At 44.9% G+C, this 22,691-nt stretch overlaps 1 protein-coding gene across 4 annotated transcripts; it reads right to left on the bottom strand.

Annotated features, from left to right (window-relative positions):
* Window positions 1-22,351, bottom strand: ankrd50l (ankyrin repeat domain 50-like). Of its 4 annotated transcripts, none has more exons than XM_084085278.1 (5): window positions 22,120-22,351; window positions 15,237-16,110; window positions 10,099-10,343; window positions 2,817-6,435; window positions 1-1,372 (listed from the first exon to the last, which is right to left on the bottom strand). In XM_084085278.1, exons 2-4 carry the CDS (start codon window positions 15,662-15,664, stop codon window positions 2,828-2,830), a joined length of 4,281 nt encoding a protein of 1,426 aa, XP_083941404.1. In that variant the 5' UTR covers window positions 15,665-16,110; window positions 22,120-22,351; the 3' UTR covers window positions 1-1,372; window positions 2,817-2,827. The 4 variants fall into 4 exon arrangements, with proteins under 4 accessions (XP_083941404.1, XP_083941406.1, XP_083941405.1 ...); XM_084085280.1 differs by lacking the exon at window positions 22,120-22,351 and adding an exon at window positions 16,455-16,682; XM_084085279.1 differs by lacking the exon at window positions 22,120-22,351 and adding an exon at window positions 16,222-16,359 and having other exon boundaries at window positions 15,237-16,105.
* Window positions 22,352-22,691: the final 340 nt, after the last annotated feature.

Raw genomic sequence — 22,691 nt, 5'->3', positions numbered from 1 at the left:
TGACATTAATTATGGCACAGCCTGTAATTTTTAATTAAAGAAGGTCATTAAATATTAAACAAATAAAAAATGATAACGAAACACAATTTGGGCCAGACATGACGATGTGAATTAGTGGTAGTGTTCCCACATCTATCTTCAGTTTTTATGGTCCAAAGGTTCCAAAGACTAGTTTTCCTGTCCAGTACAGTCACACTGTTAGTGAGCAGAGCTGGTGAAATAAGCTTGGTTGTCCTTTATATTTTGTTACCAAAAGCTGAAAACATATAAGCTGACAGTTAGTCAGGCTTTGACAGGCAGACTTTTCCCGCTGACAGTTTTTGGTTAGCAGCCCCCATAGGTCCATGTTGACTGACAGTTAATGCAGCAGACTGCTATGTTCAGGCTTTACAAGGTAAACATCGAGACCACTAAACGAAACAAAAAACAAGGCTGATAATTGCTTCTTTTTTTTTTTAAAGAGAGAGCAACAACTTATAACTTCAAAAAGAGCTTCACTGATAAAGAAAACAACTTGAAGTATCATGGTCGCATTCAAGTGAGCTTGATTCAGTCTGATTCCAATTCGGTCTGCGTGTTGAGAGCCCTTAAAGTACTGTAGACTCCATCATAAGAAAAAATAATGGTTCTACGCTTCTAGAGAATTGATCAGCGTAGCATCAAACTCAATGTGAAGGCCGGCTGAGGCGCGGTAGTAGACTCCCTTTTCTTCTCAATGCAAAACCCTTTTTTCCTCGAAAAGAAAAACAATGAAAAACGCAAACAACAGAGATGACACCACAATGGCTCTCTATAACAGGAGACAACGGAGTATCTAAGGGCTATTGTTACTCTGTCTGGCCAAACACTGTTCTGAGACCAGCAGGAAAGGAGATGGGGGAGGGGGGGGGGGGTTGAGGTACAACACAATCATGTCATTTTTCAGCACAAGATGTGCATAAACTGTCTTGTTGAAAAATAACAAATGTGCATTAGCCCCAAAGTACATGCATGGATGTAATTGAGCGTAATGTTGATTCTGTGATGTACTGTATGGGTGTTCGCAAACTTAGCATTTGAGGAGAGAATGACTGACAGCGATACAAACAGATAGAGGTAGAGTGCGTGTGTCTCTGTGTGCGTGGATGGACCAAGTCACTGAACTCCAGTTGCCGCACAGAACAGGCAATGGGAAGGCTGGAATGTTAACAGCTTTCATGTCTTTCAACTCTGTCTTCCTCTGGTCCTCTGAAGGGGGACGCGGAGTGGGTGTGGGTCACACAAAGGGTGGAGAGCGATCCCTTCCTCTCTCTCTCTCTCATCTGACCCCAAAACAGCCATTATCAACGCCGCAAATTCCACCTTGTACTGCACAGAAGTCCACCTCCTAAACCTAAAACAGAAGAAATGCTGTTATTAAAATTCCAGGAATTCCTCCAGATGAACAGCTCCCAAAAAAAGAAAAAAAAAGACAATTGGTAGTTTACGGCTTACGGCATGCAGTCCTCTGGAAGTTCAAACTGTCACGGTCTGATGCCATTATGTGTCAACTGAGAGTCAACACTAATATGCAGTACTTGTTAACTTTAAAGCGATGACTACAATGCAGTAATGTTGACTTAACCTGCTTGCCCTCACATAGCACACAACTGTGTTTGAAAAAAAACAGTAGACGTTTGAACTAAGGCTGTTAGATTATGGCAAAAATCATAATCACGATTATCTGGGTCAATACTGAAATCATTATTATATTATTTAACACGCTTGCTCACTGAGTTTGGAAACATCATGCATTTATTGATCTTAAAAGAATTAACATTTGTGTCATGGAGAAACAGCATACTGTATGTCCCCTTTTTTCTTTTTACCTCGTATTAGTACCTTTCATAGCGATATTAAACTTGCTTTGAAGCTTTTACAGAGGCATGGCTTTCATCCATTAGAGATTAAAAAGATTAATGGAAGTCAGTGCAGACTAAAACAAAAATAACTGGCACAGAGGGAACATATGACTAATCTTGTTTTGATCTGCTGTTCAGACAAGACTCCTTTCAGTAGGTGAAATTATTATTTCATATTGTATACTCGCTCGTCGTTGTTGGGGTGAGTGCTCTCTCCCTCCCACTTGCATTTTAAAGCTAGGAAATTCAGCTTATTATGCGAATGCATTAAAATCATAGCTTAACAAAAAGCCTCAAAATCATAGCTTAACAAAAAGCCTCAAGTGCCAATTCTCATGTTTTGTGTCATATCATGACATGACATCTTATGCATTGAAAATAAAATAAAAACATCTAATCATGCATATCTTCTTCAGTTACTGTACTACTTCAAGACAGGTGTCCTTTATGTTCCTTCAGTAAAGACTAGATGACTAGATGATGATTATCCATGGTATAATCGTAATCTCTGTATTCCAAGAAGTCCAGGACATGGACATGTGAAAACACAGAAAACTAAACTATTTGAGGGGTGAATGACATCAGGTCAGGACAGTCTTACTGAAATGAATGCCTTTTAAATCAGTTTTTCTCACTCGTGTGTCGCTGTATGCCCCATGTCAGGAACGGAGTGAGTGAGTTTGGACTTTGAGGGAGGGGCGAAAGTGCACAGCTGTGGAAGGGGTGTGCTGGATCGAGTGCCATTGCGCTGTGGCAGCAGCACAATAATAAATTATACTGTATATATTTTTAAAATCAATAATAATTTCCCCATCTACACCAAATTGCCTCATGTAAAATAGCTCATCCACAAGCTCATAGTCATACTTGAGCATGTACATCTGCTATTTTCACCATGTTCACCTCTTTTCCCCATGAAATAAATGAATCACTTACTATGGCACCGATCACAGGGGTGTTTCTCTCTTGTATAAGGCTGCACTGGTCGGACCTTCAAACTGCAATTTGATGGCCTGTTTTAGGTTGAGCTGGGGGTCTGCGGTTGTCATAGCAACCACGGAGCCCTCTGGCAAGGCACTAGAAGGAGAAACTGGGTTGTAGCACGGAACGGGCAGAATGTTCTTTTTGTGTCCAGGATCCCAGCTCTCTCCCTGCGCTGGGTTTTGGAGTTGATAAGGATAACCTAAAGGTGGACTCTCCCTGTTCTTAGGGACTCTCGAGGGCCCATCGTGCCCAGGCATCACCCCAAGGGAAGCCATGACGGAATTCCATTTACCTCCTCCGTACGGAGGGCGGTCCGCTTTGATCAGGTTTGCATTGTGGGCCTTCAGGTTGCTGGGATAGTCAAAGCCAGGGGAGAAGCCTTTCTGTGGCAGTTCACAGTTGTGCACCATGGCTGTGACGGTGCAAATGATCGGGGGAGGGCTGCCCTTGGGGTACCTCCGAATGCTTCCATGGAGGCTGCCCGCCGCCGAGCTCCCTGGCGGAGGAAGAGTGGAATGTCGGCTCCGGCTGCGGGGCAGCGAGTGCTGCTGGATCTGCTGGGTGAAGCTCAGGCTATCGGCTGGCACCGTCTGAACGGTGGCCAGGGAGTGGCAGGTGGACGAGTTCTGAGAGCTCTGCATAGAGTGGAAGCGCTCCGCCGTGGAGCCCGGGGACGAGGTGGAGGAGGTGGGGGTGCCAGCTACCCCTGTAGACAGAGATACTGCTGTGGTGCCACCTTCACCTCTATTACTCCCTGAGCTGGCAGAAGAGGGGCTCTTCATGCCGGTCCTCATAGGAGACAGGGGGTTGGAGGGGGGCAGCAGCCCAGGGTATGGCTTGGCTCCATAGCTCTCTAAGAGCCTGACAATGGTAAAGTGCCTACGCTTTGCAGCTACTTTGACTGGGCTGCGCCCGTATTTGTCCATGTGGTCAGGGTTTGCGCCTCTTTCTAGCAGCATGGCAACTATGTTAGCATGGCCCTCCTGAGCGGCGATGCTCAGGGCTGTGGCCCCCTGCTGACGGCAGGCTTGGTCTACATCGATACCCTGGGTCTCTAGGAGCAGCCGTCCAACCTCAATATGACCCCTCCATGCGACCGAGTGTAAAGGTGGCCTCCCCTCTGCGTCCTTTGCGTTGGGGTCAGACCCTTGCCTTAGAAGCAGCTCCACTGCCTCCACATTCCCCTGCCAGGATGCCACATGAAGTGCTGTGCGCCCCTCACAGTCCCGCGACTCCAGGGGCACCCCGCCTTTCTCCACGAGGAGAACAGCCATTTCCATGTGACTCTCCAGCACCAGGAGGTAAAGCAAAGGCCGTCCTTCTGCGTCACGGACATCAGTGTCTGTGCCTCTCCTCATCAGCAGCTCTGCCACTTCTTTATGACCCTCCAGGAGGGCAGCGCTCAGGGCAGAGTGTCCGTCATAGGCCCGGTGATCAATCGGAGAGCGTCTGTCCAGCAGTAGCCTGGCTGTGCTGCAGTGGCCCTCCTGGGCGGACAGAATAAGAGGAGTCCGTCCTTCAATGTCCATCTCTCCCACTCGAGCCATGCTTCCCCGCTCCGTCAAGGCACCACACACAGCCTTGTGGCCCTCACAGGCGGCAGCATGCAGTGGCGTCCAGCCGAGGTCGTCTTTATGGTTCTCATCCAGGCCTCTGTCCAGCAGCGCACGCACCACCTCCACGCTGCCTCTGGCAGCTGCCAGGCTCAGTGCTGTCCTGCCTTCGGCGTCAATGGCGTCCACGGCTGCTCCCCAGAACAGCACGCGCCCTACCGTCCCAATGTGACCCATAGCTGCAGCGGCCAGTAATGGAGTGACGGCCGCTGCAGCAGGGGCATCAGCGTCTGGGCCAGCAGTCTCGTCTACATCGGCCCCAGCTTCCAACAGCAGCTCCACGACATCCTCGTGGCCCTCATAGGCTGCCAGAAGCAGGGGGGTCATCCCATCACAGTCTCTGTGCCCTGGATCGGCACCGCGCTCCAGTAGCAGGCTGACCACCTCCCCGTATCCTTTGAAGCCAGCTGCAGTAGGCACACAGAGCGCAGCCACTGACAGAGCGGTGCGTCCGTCTCCGTCCGCGAGGTCTGCCTCTGCGCTGTGGTCCAGCAGGATCTCAACGGCCTCGCGGTGCCCCATGTAGGCGGCTGCAATCAGCGGTGTGCGGCCCTCGCGGTCGGCCTTATCAACCTGCGCCCCGTAGTCCAGCAGCGTCAAGAGGATCTCCTCATGGCCCCCCCAGGCTGCGGCCCTCAGAGCAGTCCGGCCGTCACCATCGCATCCGTCCACGTCCGCTCCGGCATCCAACAGGAGATGCACTGCTTCGCTGTGCCCCCCCCACGCCGCTGAGCGCAACGCGGTCCAGCCCTCACTGTCCGCATGCTCTATCAGCTTCACTGCCAGTTCAGGTTCCTGGCACTTGGCCCAGTCCAGGAGCACCGACAGAACCTTGATGTGACCCTGCCTAGAAGCAAGAGTCAACGGTGTTTGACCCTGATGGTCGCTAACCAGTGGATCGGCTCCACGGCTCAGGAGGAAGCTGGCGACGTCTGCCGAACCCACGTGGGCAGCACTGGCCAGCAATGTCCGTCCATCTGTGGAGTCAATTCGATTTACGGAAACCCCGCTGTCTAGGAGCATCCTTATAGAGTCCTGCCTCTCCAAGGCCCGTCGCATGATGGTTCCTCCACCGCTGATGCAATGCACCCCCACACTGGGGCCTCCGTCTGGGCAGCAGGTTGGAGGAAAGACCCCACTCCTCATCAGCAGCTGAAGGACATCCTGACTGACCAGAACAGGAGGCTGAGCAGAGGGGGCGTGGACACTAGAAGTGAGCCTGGGCACCCTGTTATTGAAGCTGGGTGTAAGAGTTGGCACCCCTGTCCACAGCATCCACAGGGCCAATAGCGACGGATTGTCCTTGTGTAGGCCAGAGGAGATCAGATGAGTGGCTAGCTGGCACGTTTCCTCTGTGTCCAAGTGAGAGCCCTGCAGAGTTAGAGCCATGGCCAGCATGCCGTGACCCTCCGCCATGCTACACAGGTACTTCTGCGTGCAATACTTGACGTCCATCAGCCACTCTGCAAAACTGGCGTGGAAAAGCAGCTTGCTACCCCCGGGGCCATCGATGAGGAGGGGGTTGAGGGTTTGGAGCTTACTCTGGAAGTCCTGGGGTCTCAGAGAGGTGTCCTGGGTCCACATGGCCGTGAAGAGCTGATGGGGGGTGAGGGGCTTGGGCGCGGCCAGAAGGGCGTTGAGGAGGGGCCTGACGTGGAGGAAGAGCCCCCGGGGAAAGAGTCTCTGGCACAGCCACAGGTAGAGGCCGTTGAGGGTCCCGGGGATGTCGCGGATCTCCCGAAGGCCCACCAGGGCGGCGGCCACGCCGTCCAGCACGCGCTCCAGGAACAGGAAGCAGCCGCCGCTTTTGATGTGCAGCAGGTTGAGCATGTCGGCCGTCTCGGGCGTCAGCTGGCGCCGGAGACCGCCCTCCTCGTCCAGGCGGCGGAGGATGTACTGCTGCACGTCACGGACCGGAGCGGGCTTCCGCAGGTCATCCAAACACAGCTTACGAAAACCTACAACCAAGAAAGAGAGGTGGAGAAAGTTATCACACTTTTAACCCATATAGTTTGCAATATTAACTGCCTGTTATGGGGTATTCAGTCCAAAGTCCTGTTGATGTCAAGTTCTCTACCGAGGTTCCAGAGGTAAGGAGACAAAAGATAACCCATAAAATATGGAAACTGGGAAAATAGATTGTCAGGTGAGACGTTAGAAGTCTCTCTGCACAACACTACAGAAGCTTTCAGATGTCACACTGTGATAATGAAAATGTATTCTTACTAGCAAAAGATTTACACAGCAGACAGACACACATAATTGAGTATCATTATACATTTTAATTGTTGGCTGATTATTAAAATGTTATTAACTACTTAAACTCTACATACTTCCTCCCCCACTGGGGTCTATACTAAGCTCCCTTCTGTCCCTCTACACCAAATCTCTTCATCAATCTCTTCACCAAAAATAACCAACCTACAAGCTCACAATGCATCGCAAGCTTGTAGATCTGTAATTTTTGCCGAATGTTTGGCCCATAAAAGGGAAGCCAGAGTTCATGTAGTTAACACTTTAAACAATGTTCTAGTCAGACTAGGAAGAGAAATTATGATTAAGAAATGATGCACTACACTTCACATTATTGCCTGTAGCTTCCAAGAACAAAGTGCTACCATAGTCTTATACCTTCCTGCTCATTGTGAGGTGACATTTCAAGCGCTGACATGCCATTCTTACATTATAATCAGATCAGAAAATGGCATGGTGCCTGACAACATTTGACACTCCATCTGGTTTGAATGTTTCAAGATGGGTGACTGACTACAGGTTTTCAACCCCTTAGTTTTTGTACACTATATCGCCTAATATTATACAGTATGTTATTGCTGTCGGGTGAAAACCTTGTATGTGCAAAACCTTTTTATCATAATTCTTTGGTGAAAATAGCTGATATTTTCAATAATTTTATGTGACACTCTTGTGTGATGAAGTAGAGCATTCATTTACCAAAAAACACAAAGTTGAAATATGGAGATACAAGGTGTCTGTCCGACAGCCATGAATTATTGTCTGTCTTGTAATGCCTTATTATGCATGATGAGCAATTAGCGTCTCTCATCACTGTCAGACAACAGAAAAGAATGCCACTAGTGTGCAAATGAGTCTGCTGAGCATCATGAGACACCATTAAGCTAAATCAAAAGAATTAACCATGCTCAGCACGTTCCCTCTGGACATTTTATACAATGCTGCATGCGTTCACATTTACAGTGTACAATAAAGCAGTGTTTCCTAAATAATATTACCAGTTTTTAAAGGCTGCATGTTTATGTATTCTTATTTTTACTTTTCCTGCAATTGTATTCTCCAAAACGCTTCTCTGAATACATTTTTTAAAAACGGGGGAGAATTATAATAATTATATATACAGAAATGAATTATAATAATGAAAGAAAACGTTTAAAAAAAAATGTGAAAAACACGCATTGAGAGCTTGTCCGGCCGGCGGATATATTGGTCGGATCGGCGGTGCAACATACTGTAGGTGTGAAGGCTGTGTAGCGGCCCGACCTCTAGCCCTTAAAAGGGGTGGGAGTAACTGATAGCATTATGTATACATTGAAAGGGTGGAAAAAACTACTAACATTTGAGTATACATTAAATTAAAGGGTGGTTTTAACTAATAGCATTTGAGTATACATTTAATTAAAGGGTAGTATTAACTAATATCATTGGAGTATACATTAAAGGGTGGTATTAACGAATAACATTTAAGTATACATTAAAGAGTGGAAGGAACTATAGCATTTGAGTATACATTAAAGGGCGGCAGTAACTAATAACATTTGATTATACATTAAAGGGTGGTAGTAACTAATAACATTTAAGTTTACATTAAAGAGTGGAAGTAACCATAGCATTTGAGTATACACTAAAGGGCTGCAGTAACTAATAACATTTGATTATACATTAAAGAGTGGAAGTAACTAATAGCATCTTGAAACTGCAGCTTATATCCCTCAATGCGAGTGACAACTTTGAAGTGTTCAATATCAAAAATCTGCACAAACCTTACAATATGCTAAGTACATTTTCAGAACAAAATATTATAGAAATATTTATTATGAGAATGCGTCCTGACATAATTTCCGATGTTACTTGTTCTTGCCTAATTAAAGGATTAATTTAGATCCCCTCTCTGAATTTAAAACGTTGTAAATGTCAATCATTGTGCTTATCATAGGCCTCAACACATATAATATAATATTGTATACATGTAACATGTGTGCTTTAAGGTTATGATGAATCAATTAAAGTGCATTTAACTGATATGGATAGACATGCATTGTTCAAATGTAAAAGAAAAAAAAGTAAAATGATTATGTCATTGGGTATAATCTTTGAAAAGAAAGTTTTAGTGAGTTATTTGGCAAGTAACTTAGATATTCATATTTATTCATATTAATCATTTAAATATGGCACTCTCTACACTTGTGCTGGAAGCTGGCAGCGGCCACTCATGATCCTCAAGCCCCCAGAACCGGGGGGAATAAATGAAGCGGCTATCGTGGTGGCCTACTCTGGTACTGCAACTTGACAACAGCTGGGGCCCTCTACATCAGTGGTTCTCAACCTGTGGGTCGGGACCCAGGGGGGTCCCCAAATGATTTTGGGGATGTTCTTAATGTGCAAATTGTTTTCTCACTCAACAGTAAACAAACCAACATACAGTACAAGTATACAGGGTATCTGCACATTTCTAAAGTTACAATTTAATGACTTTTAAGATCTTTTTAAAACCAATTTAGCCAAATTGTCAAATATCATGCAAGAAAGAGGCAAACATTGTGAAAATAGCCGATCTACAAGCTCACAACGCCTCGCACTGCTTGTAGTTCGGCTATTTTCACAATATTGATCTGTGGAACCGAGTCAAACTAAATGGAATGCCTATAATTCCAAGTGCTTGTCAGGGTGGGGGGTCCCAAGTTCAAATATTATTTTGGGGGGTCGCGGCCTGAAAAGGTTGAGAAGAACTGCTCTACATGAACGAGCAAAATTGCGTTGCAGCGCATTGTGAGCTTGTAGATCGTCTATACTTCGTTTTTTAAAGACTGAATCATTCTGATATCACCAAGACCTTTGTGTTATGCCATCTTTGCTGTACCACTGTCTATAGACTGTTACGCGTTTCTTCTTTATGATTAACTTTATATTTTGGCTTTTCTATCTTCTTTATGATTAACTTTATATTTTTAGTAAATAATGTGGATCTCAGACGTCATGTTGATGTTGTCATATTGACACTGACGCCATATCATTGTGATGTCATATTGATTTCTTAAGGAGTTATTTGCCTCACCATTGACTTGACCAGTATAAAATGTACTTTTTAAAGTTGTAATTTTCTAAAAGTGTATTATTTGACTTTTTCCGGATTTGGCAATTATGCAGCTGATGTGTCCCGATTTTTCATTCAACCTGGCATCCATATTTTGGACATATATACATGTATCATCATTATAAGCAAAATATTTCAAAAAAATCTCACAACACATCACATTGCAACAGGCAGACAACATTTGGTAATTGAGAGTCAGGACTCTCCAAAATCTCCAAAATCTGGATTGGCAGACCCAAGAATCTGGCTTTGTTTGGATTCTAGCATACAGTACCTGAGAACATCCTGCACACTGCCTTGTTCTGCCGTCGCACAGAGCAGAGGAGCAGGAGCCAGCTGGGCAGAAGGTGCTGGTGGTTGGCCAAGAGCTCAGCGATGGAACTGCTCCTCTTTGCGGATCCTTCCGCCCCAGCGGCCCCATCCCCTGCCCCGAAACCACAGCCTGTGTCCAAGGAGTCCACCACCAGCATCAGACTCTGGCCAGGAGGGGGGAGATCCAGCAAGGGCAACAACACAGCCCTGGTGGTGAGAGAGAGAGCGAGAGAGAGAGACAGACAGACAGAGAGAACAGGGCGTGTGGATTAGTGTCATCAATATGTTCTTATCTTTATTTGTTTATGATGACTTCCCATTGCATCAAGAGGCTTTGGCAAATATTGCTCATATAACATTCATGCCAATAAAGCCCACTGAAATGAAACAGGGGTGTGGCGTGGAGAGAGAGAGAGAGAGAGAGGGGGAGAGAGAGAGAGAGAGAGAGAGAGAGAGAGAGAGAGAGAGATGTAGTTACAGTATTATTTAGGCACAAGGTCTTTCATTGGTTAAATATGTATAAACCCCACAGACAGTCTTAAAGGACAACTTTAGTTTTTTACAACCAAGCTGGTTTATGTTTTAGATTGTAATTAAAGTAAATAAAATATGAGTGTTAAAATGTTTAAATGTACTGCTTTCTATAGTTTTAGCAATTTTCGCGATCTTTTTTTACAGTGGGCGGGGGCATTCTGTCCGGTGGCTAAATATGTCTTTTTTTACACAATAACCCGGTGTTTTCTTTGTTATTATTTACAGTAGCTCTTCTAGCCCCCAATAACTCATATCTGGCCATCAAAGACCACAGGACCTTTTTTATTGTGTAAAAAAAAGACATATTTAGCCACCGGACAGAATGCCCCCGCCCACTGTAAAAAATATCGCAAAAATTGCCAAAACTGTAGAAAGCAGTAAATTAAAAAAAAATAACACTCATCATTTATTTACTTTAATTACAAGCTAAAATATAAACCTTGGTTGTAAAAAACACTTTCTGGAGTCTCTATATTGGGCATGTCGGGCAGCTCAGAAATGTTTCAAACTTTTTCAAAAGTAGCTAAAATAGCTGATCTATAGGCTCACAACAAGTCAAGATGTGTCTTTAAGATCTGCTATGTAAGCTACTTTTGTGCTGCATTGTCATTCATAGTCAGTATAAATAGGCAGGGCATTCATTTATGGAAAAACATGAAATATGAAGATACAAGGTTTCTCCCTGACAGCGACGCTATATTACAGAAAGGCAGCTGGGTGCCAAGACAGAATACCAAAAGAAAGTGCAATGAGAATTAAAGAAAAAGTGCAGGAGTCATTTTAAGTCGAGTGGGAAGATGTTATTGCATCACATTATAAAGTAGGCAGCAGAGCAGATTCTAACAACTCCACCGAGAGGCAGTGAGACTAAATGAAAGCCATTCCATCATTGGGTTGGCAGTACAGACTGACAGGGCAGTGATAAAAACAGCAGAGCAATGAAAGCAGTGCCATTTATGCAGCACAAAATGTGTCAGAATTTGGAGAAATGCTTGAGCGACAATGGTGATTTCTTCTTCCAGCGGCACATGAGGTGATGTTTCGGGAGCCAGATCGCTCCTGTTCAGGCAGGCCTTTCATTCAACTTCCCATGGCCTTCTTCCTAATAATCCCTGACCCAACCTGCCTGTCTGCCTCCCTCCCTCCCTCTGCCTCAGCGCTCTCTCCTTCACTCCCCAGGAGCCTCTGTCTCCTGAGGCTTGGTACTGGAGCGCAGCGATCCGCTGATGACTCAGGCCGATGGAACCTCTGGGATGCGATTCTCCGCCCTGGGCACACACTCATGGGTGTACGTATGCTGGCATTTGCGATGGATTTTTCATACAGAAAGTCTCCCACACACACAGTACACAGCTTTTTTTCTCACATGGCAGAGTGTGAGTCTGCCCCCTGTTCTGTCCACTGACTCTGACCGGCAGAAGGTTCCTCCTGCTGCAGTCTGATGACTTCCACTCTTATCACGTGCCAGTAGGCACAGTTTGCAGAGCTCATGCACTTTAAGTTCTCTCGCATGGCTTATGGGCACCCAAAAATAGGTAGTCCACTTCTGCAGCCCCTCAAAGATTTATGCTTCATGGAGAACGTATGGCTTTTAACTTTGTGTTATGTTTTTCATCTTTCACTTATCCATCTATCTATATCGACCGTATACACATATATCTATATACTGTACACACACACACACACACACACAAATTATTAATAACATTTCTCAACATAAAAAGGCTCCTCAGTCTTTTCTCCTATGCTAGAAATTGTGCAAGTAACTTCGAAATTCAATAAATCATATAATACTGTAGCTTATATGGAACAGAGCAGCCATTATCTGCGGATATGAACTCTCTCACACAACCGGAAAGTGAGGTGTAAAGTCTGGAACTGTGCCAAAAAGAATGACTTGAGGAAAACGGTCAAGGTTACTGCGATAGCAGTGTTGCAGCACCAAGGGGGATACTGTGGGTGAGGGTATTCTGGTTTATAACTAATAAGACCACCATAGAATATGTCTGATTGATTGTTATGTAAAATCTCAAACATTTTGTCCAGGTTGTACAGTTACTCTTCCAGTTTCTGTCTGAGTTTTCCATAATGATCAGTATTTGCTGGTCCTGCATGATATTACACTAGTATTATACTAACTTATGAATTAGTAAACTGAGTGATATTTCTCTTGAATTGAAACTACCACTACTGTACAACAACCCCATGCCCGTCTCTCTGATACATATTTATGTTTGTAGGCATCATAGCTTTATCATCATAGCATGATTGAACAAGGTTTTACTGCATCTGCTAAAAATATGTGTGGAATGTGTGTGTCTTTCTCAGTCTGAGGAAGAGCTAGACACTCGAAACATCACCTTGGTGGTAATACATTATCCATGGGAGCATGATCCAGTGTGCACTGTGCAGAGTCTATTTTTGTATGATAACAGCTTGCTTTAATACCTTGGAAAACCGAAAAGAAAGGAAAGCATGCTGCTCCCTAGAAACAGCTCTGCAGATATAGTAAAGACTGCAAAGTACCTGATTGTGGCATGTTTAATTATATTGGCTAACCTTAAAGCTGCCGGACAGACTTAATCAGGTGGTTGTTCATTGTATTCATACAACAGAATGCCACTCAGTTTTAGCTTATCTTATCTGTCTTTCCCTGGGATTGTTTTGAGAATGGGGAAGAGAATGCACACATAGTACAAAACAAAACAAAACGTGGAATGCAAAATGGCTTATGTTGCTCAGTTGGTGCAATTCTCATCAATATTCTTGGTTCAAAAACAAGATTTATCGAACAACTGTTAAAACACTGAAGACCATTTAAGCACTGTGCGCTAAATGACACAGTAGCGCCGTTTCCAGAGCAGATTTAAAACCTGCCCTGGGCAGCCGTCCAAACACAGCTAGATTACAGGCTTATCACACTTAGGTGCGCGTTAGTAATTTGATAAAAGGAGACACTCCCTTCCTGACCACACGCTTAGCACTGCAGGGGAGGAGGTTAATGTGCTTTTAATTGCCCCACCGGGTTTTCCGCTCCAGACGGTCCTCGTGGTCCTACGACAGGGAGACTGTGGGTGGCCTTTGACCCTTCACTGTAATTGGGTGCGGTGTGGAGAGGTGTGTGTCATAAGCACTTACAGTAAGCCATATACAGTATACTTAAATTAGCCGATCTACAAGCTGACAACGTGTCACATCACGACACGTTGTGAGCTTGTAGATCGGCTATTTTTTTACCATTTTCTGTCTATAATGATATGCCCAACATAGGGGACACCAGGTTCAAAGTGGACAACCAGCATTTCCAGGATCGTAACTGGGTGGATTTGAAAGAGACGAGTTGAAAACAACCGATCCTTTCTGATCAGAGTCAAGCTGGGAGAAGGAACAGCGAGAGGAAGGCAGGCAGCGTTGTCGGACGGTCTTTGCCTTTCCTAAAACTGTCGTTGACAGACAGCCTGTCTGTCAACAGTCTATAACAGTATAACATCTTGTATAACAGCCGGTGGTAAAGCACATATTAGGGCCATTCATGAGAGCGCTCTTGTGGTTCCTGTTGTGTTGACTGTGTCCGTTACACTGTTGAAGCAGCGTTAATGACTCAGCGGCCACAGCAATCTACCAGCTGTTTCAAAGCAAAGAGCCTGTGTGTGCACTCACTCCCACTCAAAGCTCATGTTTCATCTGTTTGTCAACGGCTGTTCACATGACGATGCGGTGCCCGCAGCCACTTTCTCTCACTGCCTCACAAAACACACACACATGCGCGCACACACAGCTCCTAGCCATGGGCCAGTCAGAGGTAAATGTGGAATCTAGCTCTGTAGTTCACACCAGACAATAACAAACAGAGGAGCAGAGTGCTAGAGGCCTGGACACATGGCAGTGTAAACACACAGCATAGAGTTAAATGCTCCTCGTGAGAAGGGCGACCTCACGGAACGGTACTGAGATGGTCACTGGAGTGCTGGAAGCATTTTTTCACCTCTTTGTCCATTTTGCTCCTCTGAAAGGACGTTGTGTCGTAAATAGCATTGTAGCATTCATTCGGACTGGAGGCCCATTGTGACTGCTGTGAATGGGCTGCATTATAAGTGGAGAAAATAAATAAATATAGAAGCCAGAGAAGGGGGGGACAATTACGTTCTTTTTCCTGTGACTATCTCGGCTTGTCTTTGTTTGACTCATGGACACGAGGCTTTGAGGTGACATGCACGGAGAATAGAGTACACATAAAACTGAAACTGAGTCTTAAAGTAAATTCAGACTCCACTCTCAGTCTCCGCACCTAACTGACAGGCAACTCCCAGGGTTGAATGGGCTGGGTGGCAGATCGGGGTTTACATGGCTCTTTCTGCCTTTTGAAAACTTTTTTAATCCATTACCTCAGAAGGGAGGGGCGGATAGTCAATTTGACAACCCTGAAATTGGCATTATTCTAAATCAGTCTCAAAGAAGTGCTGTCCTTTACAGACAAAGCTCATTGTTGTCAAATCAACACAAAGAAAAACAAGAACATAAATAAAAAAAGGTATTGAAGTAGAGACATGACAATTAAACACAAACCTTTTGAAGGTGTCATCGGGGTCCTTTTGGCAGTGAAGAGGCTCCAGGGCAGAGGACACTGCAGGGCTCTCCAGGGCCTCCTTGTAGCCATGCGAGAGGAGAGGGGAGCTCTTTAGCTGTTCCACTAGACCCAGCACAAACCTCCACAGAACCATGCTCCTCAGGTCTTCCCTCTGGCAAAAGTGGAAGGCAAGGCAGCGTGATGCCAGCCCAGCCCCAAGCCCAGGTTCCGAGGTGGGGCACACTGCCTCTGTACATAGTGCCGTCTTTCCGGCACCGGGGCCCCCTGTCACCAACAGTCCTGGAGGCCGCCCGGGTACGGGCCGTGCCTCCAGGCAGCGCCACAGCTTCTCCAAGGCCCATTCCCGGCAATAGAAGCGTCGGCCCTGGAGCAGGCTGGGGGTGCTGCCGAACTCGCGGTTGCTCATTGAGCCCCCGGGATCTGATATCCAGGGAACAACAACACGCTGCTGGCCTCTCCACGTCCCATGCTCCACTTCCTCACCAACTTCAGTCTTGGTGTTGGTTTTGAGCTGTAGTTGTCTGACAGCTCAGGGCAATGACAAGTACACCCCACCACCACAGGCCGTTCCTGGGAGTGATGCGTCAGGTGTCTCGATTGTTATCAGCAGTTTCCCCAGCTAGCCCTGTCAGTCCTCAGCCCAGGGTCTTTTTGTGAGGTGAAGGGTTGACAACAGCACGAGAGGTTAAGTCCACTAGAAGTTCATGGAGTATGGGAAAAGGCGCTCAGCTCTGCGTTTCTCTCCCACCTTGTGATCAATCAAAGCTCCGCAGCCACTGCCAACTTCATCCTGTGTTCAGAAACGAAGGTCTGCTGTTTGCGCCAGGCTTCCACCTAGATTCTGGTGCTGCTCTGTCAGGAATGAATAAAAATGACAGAAAGAGAGAGGGAGAAAGACGAAAATATGAGACTGACAAAATTTCTCTCATAGATATAATAATCATCTCATCCCTCTAAGCTCACCTCCCAGTGGGCTTGAGGTCTTCCAATTACCACTGCTCTCTGTTCTTAACGTCTGCCTTACACTTTCTGTCCCATTTCTCTCCAAGTTTTCAAGCTGCTTCATTCCGGAGCCTCGGATGGAATTCCCTCCTCTTTTTCTCACACACACACACACACCCTTCCTCACCTCCCTCCCTCCCTCCCTCCCTCTCTCTCGCTCCCCCTCCCTCCGCCACTCTCCGCTCCGTCCTCACCAGTTTTTCTCGTCTGTGTTTTCTCTCCACCTCTAGTGTTTCTCAGCATGTCAGGACATGCACTGAAGAGCAGAGTGCCCTTTAAACACACACACACACACACACACACACACACACACACACACACACACACACACACACACACACACACACACACACACACACACACACACACACACACACACACACACACACACACACACACACACACACACACAGAAAGAGAGATAGACAGTCAGAAAGGGTGAAACGGAATGAGAGGGAAAGAGAGACCAAGACATAAATAGAAAGAGCAAGAGAGCAAGTGAATGGCAGGGAAAGGGAGATCGACAGAGAGAGAGTGCAAGACATAAATAGAAAAGCAAAACAGCAAGTGAATGACAGGGAAAGAGAGAGAGAGAGAGAGGGAGGGAGAGGGAGAGAGAGAGAGAGAGAGAGAGAGAGCGCTCATACACATGTGAAGGTTTCCAAAAGGTGGGGAGAGGTTGCTTGGGGGTCAAAGTTCAACCACAGGACCATGCTACAGCTCAAATATTCGCACCGAGCCTGAGTCTTTGGGATTTCAGAGGAAGGTGTGGTAATACCTATAGGGAAGCAGCCGAAGCATCAATGTCAAAACTAGTATCAGATTTGTATAAACGTCCATGTGAATAGGGTATGTATGGTATCATTATTTCTGATACTTAATATGCTGTACCTCCATCAAGAGTATTGAAGAACTCTAGAACTCTAAAAATGACTGTAACTGATGAGCAATGACAAGCATCTCACACTGTGCTTCGGTATTTTAGAGAGCTCGTCTTGAGTCCAACCAAAAGCAAACTGTTGATGAGTTTGAATACAAAACTCTTGCAAGGATCAAGTTTGTGCTTTGGAACTGGAAAAGCCGGATTATGGTCAGTGTCACCTGAGTCCTGAGTGGGAGTTTTCAGGAAGAGGAAGAGATGCTTGAGAAAACCATTAAATCCAGGCAGTTACAGTAGCTGGTATAGAGCCAGATGCTACATGTTTGCGTCCGATATGCCGATCTTGATTTTGGAGAGTCCTAGACCACCGCTTTACCCAAATGTTGTCATAAAGTGCAAAATGTTTTCATCAATTTGAAAAACTTTTATTAAATTACAGTATTAACTCCTCCTATCATTATCTTGAGAAGTTGAGAACTAAAGGTAAGAAAATAACTAACTAAAAACAACTTGGAGATCAGTGACAGGAGTAAAGTTGCAGTTTAACAAAGTGTCTCATAATAGCAGCTACTAGCTGGCTTTTTGGCCATTGAGGACACAGTTACAGTTAGGCTGCTACATTTATGGATCTCACAAGTTAGAATGAGTCTGTATTTATCCAACATCCCATCTGTGAGCAAGGTCATATGTGCACCTATTCTTAACATCATATTGGCTGTTGTGTGAATTGAACCTGTGTGATGGATGGGTTATAAAAGTCTCTCTAAACCAACACAAGTACTAATTCCCCGTCAGAGACATCTAAAATCCTGTGTGAAAAAGGCAGATTTGCTTTGTTTTCTGACATGTTAATCCATCTTTATACCATGCTGCCATTCCAGGGACGCCGTTTCTGAGCTTTGTGCCCTCGGGTTGGGTAGGATTACATCACTGACAATAAAACATTCACACGAAAAATAAGAATCTGAAAGCCCCACTAGTAGCTATGTGAGTGCGCTGCTCCTTACACCCAACCAGACTGAAATGGTTTGAAACAACAGATATTGCCATCCTTGGAGACCCAAACATTTTAAGTGAAATAAATAAATTACAACAGCTAGGAAAGGCCATGGGGGTCAAAAAGGAAAAAGCAGTATAGGTCTATCCTGCAACCTGGCTGTTGGTTTATGAGATACATATTTTGGGGCAGCTGTTGCTTAGTGGGTAGAGAGGTGTCTGGCAATCAGATGGATAAGTGGTCACTCAGATGATTGGTCAAGTGGTCACTCAGTTGATGATTAGTGACGTGTTTCAGCATAAATAAACTCAGAAGTGCCATGGCAATCCGCCCCTTACATTTTGAGATAACTTGCGTGCAAATTTTGGCACAAGGGTGGTGCTAGAGAAAAGGCAATGGGGTCAACAAAATCAGTATGGTAAGATTCATCCTCTGAAGAGCATGATGGTCACAGCACAATGTTGTTTGGGGGGAAATTGGTGGATGGACAAAAAAGAGTAGTAACTATCCCCACAAAAATGAATGTAAATGCTCCAAACATCTGTTTTGTCATTGTAATCATGACCCCAAACCATGGTCATATTATTTAGTCGGTAATGATAATGAACTGAATCAGTAGCCTACTCTGGGTAACCGGAAGACTCGCCCCGAAACATGCTCTACCCCATTTTTTTCGCGGACCAGCGGTTCTTGTATTTGTTTTACTGAGGATAAGGTTAGAAATAAGTTTAGGTTTAGGCATAGTTTACTGAAGTTACGTTTAGGAATAAGGTTAGGTTTTGGCACCGTTTTACGTTTAGGAATAAGGTTAGGTTTAGGCATAGTTTACTGAGGTTACGTTTAGGTATTTCAGGTGAATACCGCCGGATTTGCCCTGGGGCGACTGCGTTTTGGTATTCCTACTCTGTACTAGCCTAAATTGACCACAACTGTAGGTACTGAATAGGCATTGGCTTAGCAGTAAAAGGGTATCCTGGATCTGTAGTGGAAATGGTTCAGGACCAAAGAGCTCTCCTGCCTCACATGGTTTTAATTAAGATGCTATAAAAAGTGAACTCTGCTGCTCCGCCGTGATGGAACAAGAGCAGAATACACACCTCTTTGCCCACCTTCGCTGACAAATGCACTTTGTAGGTTCACTTAGTGGAAAGAAGAAAAGCTGACTGCGCTAGAAAGGAAAATCCAGAAGCAAGCACTGAAAAGGCCAAAGCCAGAAGATGCATTAGGAGGGATTTTGTGTAGTGGTCGAGGTTCAAATGGATACGAGTACCTTATAGGCTCCTCATCTGATAAGAGAAAAAACTCTGAAATCACTGTAAAATTCAATGACAAATTCGGTCAAGGAATGTCATGTCATTGGTCTCTGTGAAAAGGTTAGCACGTTGCTGATGGAATGAATGCACAGTGGTAGCATCAGCAGCAGCCACTTCGATCACCATCATCATCATGAAAAATCTGATCAGTTTGAGCGCAACCTCCCTGTATTTTTGTCTACGTTGTGGCTAGTCTACTTTGTAACTGCATGCGGCAGAAGCATCACTTTTGTTAAAGAAAAACAACAACAAAAAACGCCAATGATGTGTAGGATATATTTTTGTATATCATTGTACGTCTTTAAATGTCTCTATGAATTGAATACACAAGACCACAATGGAAATAGCACCATTGTATAATCGTACCACTGTACTATTTGCAAACTGTTAATTTTACTGTACATATTTTTATTTTTTGTCTTTTTCTTCTTTTCTAAACTGTTTTTATGATGTTCTGCATAGTAGTGTACATCTGTCTGTCGTTTAATGTCACTATGAATTGAGTACAAAAGGACCCCAATTGAAAACAAGCCAGTGGCTTTCTTGGGCTTTTTAATCCAATTTAGTTTACCTTGTATTTAAACTGTACTTTCACGTGCTTTTTTTCTGCAAACTAAATAAAGTAATCAATCAATTAATAAAGTAGGCCAGTGGTTCTCAACCAGTTATTTGTCCATTTGTACACTCTCAGAGTTAAATGAACACTAATGATGATGATTACAGTGTAGATTAAGACCCCCAAGAAATCAAAACGGTTGAGTCCCTGGCATATCTTTTCAAATGGGGGTCCGTGGGCTAATATGTGTCAATTTGGGGTGGGGGTCCTTCACGCGAAAAAGGTTGAAACCCACTGCAGTAGGCCTATTCAATCAATCAACAGCAGGCTTCTGATTATTAATCTCAACATGTTCTGGAAGGGAGTGAAGGAGCCTTGATAACTGACACCTGCCATTCCATCCACTGAAAATGGCAACATTCCTGTCATGATGATGACCCCACTTTGTCCTGCCCGCCCGCACGTCACTTTTCTCAGCGTGAAACGAGACACAACCACACACCCTCCTGTTCAAACGAGGGAACTGGTCTAGCGAAAATAAATACATAATAGTTTTCGTGTGAAACCCAGTGGTAACTACAGTAACTAAGTACATTTACTCAAGTACTGTACTTAAGTACAATATTGAGTTATTTGTTAAATACTTGTTAAATGTGACATTCTGGATAATGAGTACTTTCTACTTTTAGTACTTTATTTTTTACATGTTGATACCAGCACCTTTGTACTTTTTTTTTTAAATTCCGGACTTTTACTTGAAACAAAGTATTTCTATATTGCAGTATTGATACTTTTACTTAAGTGAAACATTTGCGTACCCCTGGTGAAACCGAAAGCATGTCGAATCTCTGTTGTTTTGGTAAACAATTGGTAGTGTAAACGAGCAGCAGCTGAGAACAATAATAATTACATTGAGGTTTATGTTTTATAATTTCTCAGAGGCAACGATGAATTAAGTAGACTATGCCTGTAGGCTACCGTTCCAGAAGAACAGGTTACATTACTTTCTAATCTAAACAGAGCGTTAAACAAGACACAAAGTGTCATGAATCCTTCGAGCATTTTACGTGCTGAACAAGGAAAATGCTCGAAGGGTTGACACTGTATCGGGACTGCTCAACACTTCCCCACGACATCAAAGCTCATCAACTGGCTACATTTCAATTGACCGTAATATAGGCTCTATTCACAGCAGCCATATTATGAAGACATTCACAGGTGTTACCAATGATACTAATGAAGGCTCTGTTCCATTCTGGTCAAGCAGAGTCAGGGTGCTGATATTGTGCATGTTGGCCCACTGCCACTGGAAACACTCTGTTACACCAGTGGGTCTACAGTTGGGGTCCAGGGACCCTCATGGGCTTCCAAATGGCCCCTTACAGGTGTGTAACTCTGATAGTGTACAAATACGGGTCCGTTTGGTTCCATTTGTACACTCTCAGAGTTGTGGGGGTCCCACTTGTGTACACTCTCAGAGTTGTGGGGGTCCCACTGGAAACCACTGTGCTAGACTAAATGGAACCGAGCCTTCATTAGTATCATTGGTAACACCTGTGAAAGTGATAATATGGCTGCTGTGAGCCTATTCTACCGGTGGAAAAAGTACTCAATTTTTATATAAAATACTCAACAAGTAAAGCAAACAATACCTCAAAAATGTTACTTAAGTACTAGTACTTGAGTAAATGTACTTAGTTACTTTCCACCACTGCATTGACCGTCATTCTACAGGTGCTGCTGGTCCCCCCAGAGAGAAGAAGCACTACAAAGCCTACACCACCACCACCACAACAACAACACTGTCGCTGCATGTCGTCCAGCCCACGCGTCAAAACAAGCTTTAGATTTTCATTTAACTGACATTAATAAACATGCAGGTGGAGTCTACGCGACATGAAACGGAGCAGGCACCAGACGCTCTCTGGATTGACACTTTGTATCGAGTATAACGCTCGCGTTATATACTCGATACAAAGTGTCAATCCAGAGAGCATTTCCCCGTATAACACGCTCCCCAAAATTCTGAATTCGTGTCCAAACGAGGAGCGCATGATTCGTGGGAAGACGAAATTGATTCGATCATGTCAAATCTAAGCAGCTGGTTTCTTACCTGGAAGGTGCGCTGAGCTCGGATCTCCCCTGAGCTTTTAGTGTCGGGCATCAACATCAACACAGCCGACATTCAGTAGTACTGTGTGGTTATTATCACGTGTCCATACGTAGAGCTCCCACCATCCCATACATAACATGTTAAGCCTATTCAAGACTGTAGTGAAAACTACAGATTGATGCTTGACTCAAAACTGTCAAAAACTCTCTCTCTCTCTCTCTCTCTCTCTCTCTCTCTCTCTCTCTCTCTCTCTCTCTCTCTCACACACACTAGCTCTCTCTTCCCCTCTCTCTCTCTCTCTCTCTCTCTCTCTCTCTCTCTCTCTCTCTCTCTTTGTCTCTCTCTCCCTTCCTCTCTCTCTCTTCCTCTCCCTCTCTCTATCTCTCCCTCTCTCTCTCTTCCTGTCTCTCGCCCACTGCCAAAAAGGATGTTGAGGGGGGGAAAGCAGGCTTGTGTGTCTTAAGGAAATCCTCTGGCTCTCTCTCCTCCTGTCTGTTCTGTAGTTTGAACAGGAACTCTACCAAGAATAGAGGGAAGAGACTAATGGAAAGAGCTCTCTTTCAACACCTGTA

Source organism: Gymnoscopelus microlampas, assembly GCF_963454915.1.
Source record: "Gymnoscopelus microlampas genome assembly, chromosome: 17".
NCBI lineage: Eukaryota > Metazoa > Chordata > Actinopteri > Myctophiformes > Myctophidae > Gymnoscopelus > Gymnoscopelus microlampas.
Note: the sequence above shows the minus strand (reverse complement) of the source record. Positions and strands in the feature narration are given on the sequence as shown.

Coding starts and splice junctions, on each gene's coding strand:
- ankrd50l (XM_084085278.1), bottom strand. CDS start 15,664: ATGAGCAACCGCGAGTTCGGCAGCACCCCCAGCCTGCTCCAGGGCCGA. Junction 10,344..15,236: donor CCCGATGACACCTTCAAAAG/GTTTGTGTTTAA, acceptor TCTCACCACCAG/GGCTGTGTTGTTGCCCTTGC. Junction 6,436..10,098: donor AGTGTGCAGGATGTTCTCAG/GTACTGTATGCT, acceptor TCTTGGTTGTAG/GTTTTCGTAAGCTGTGTTTG.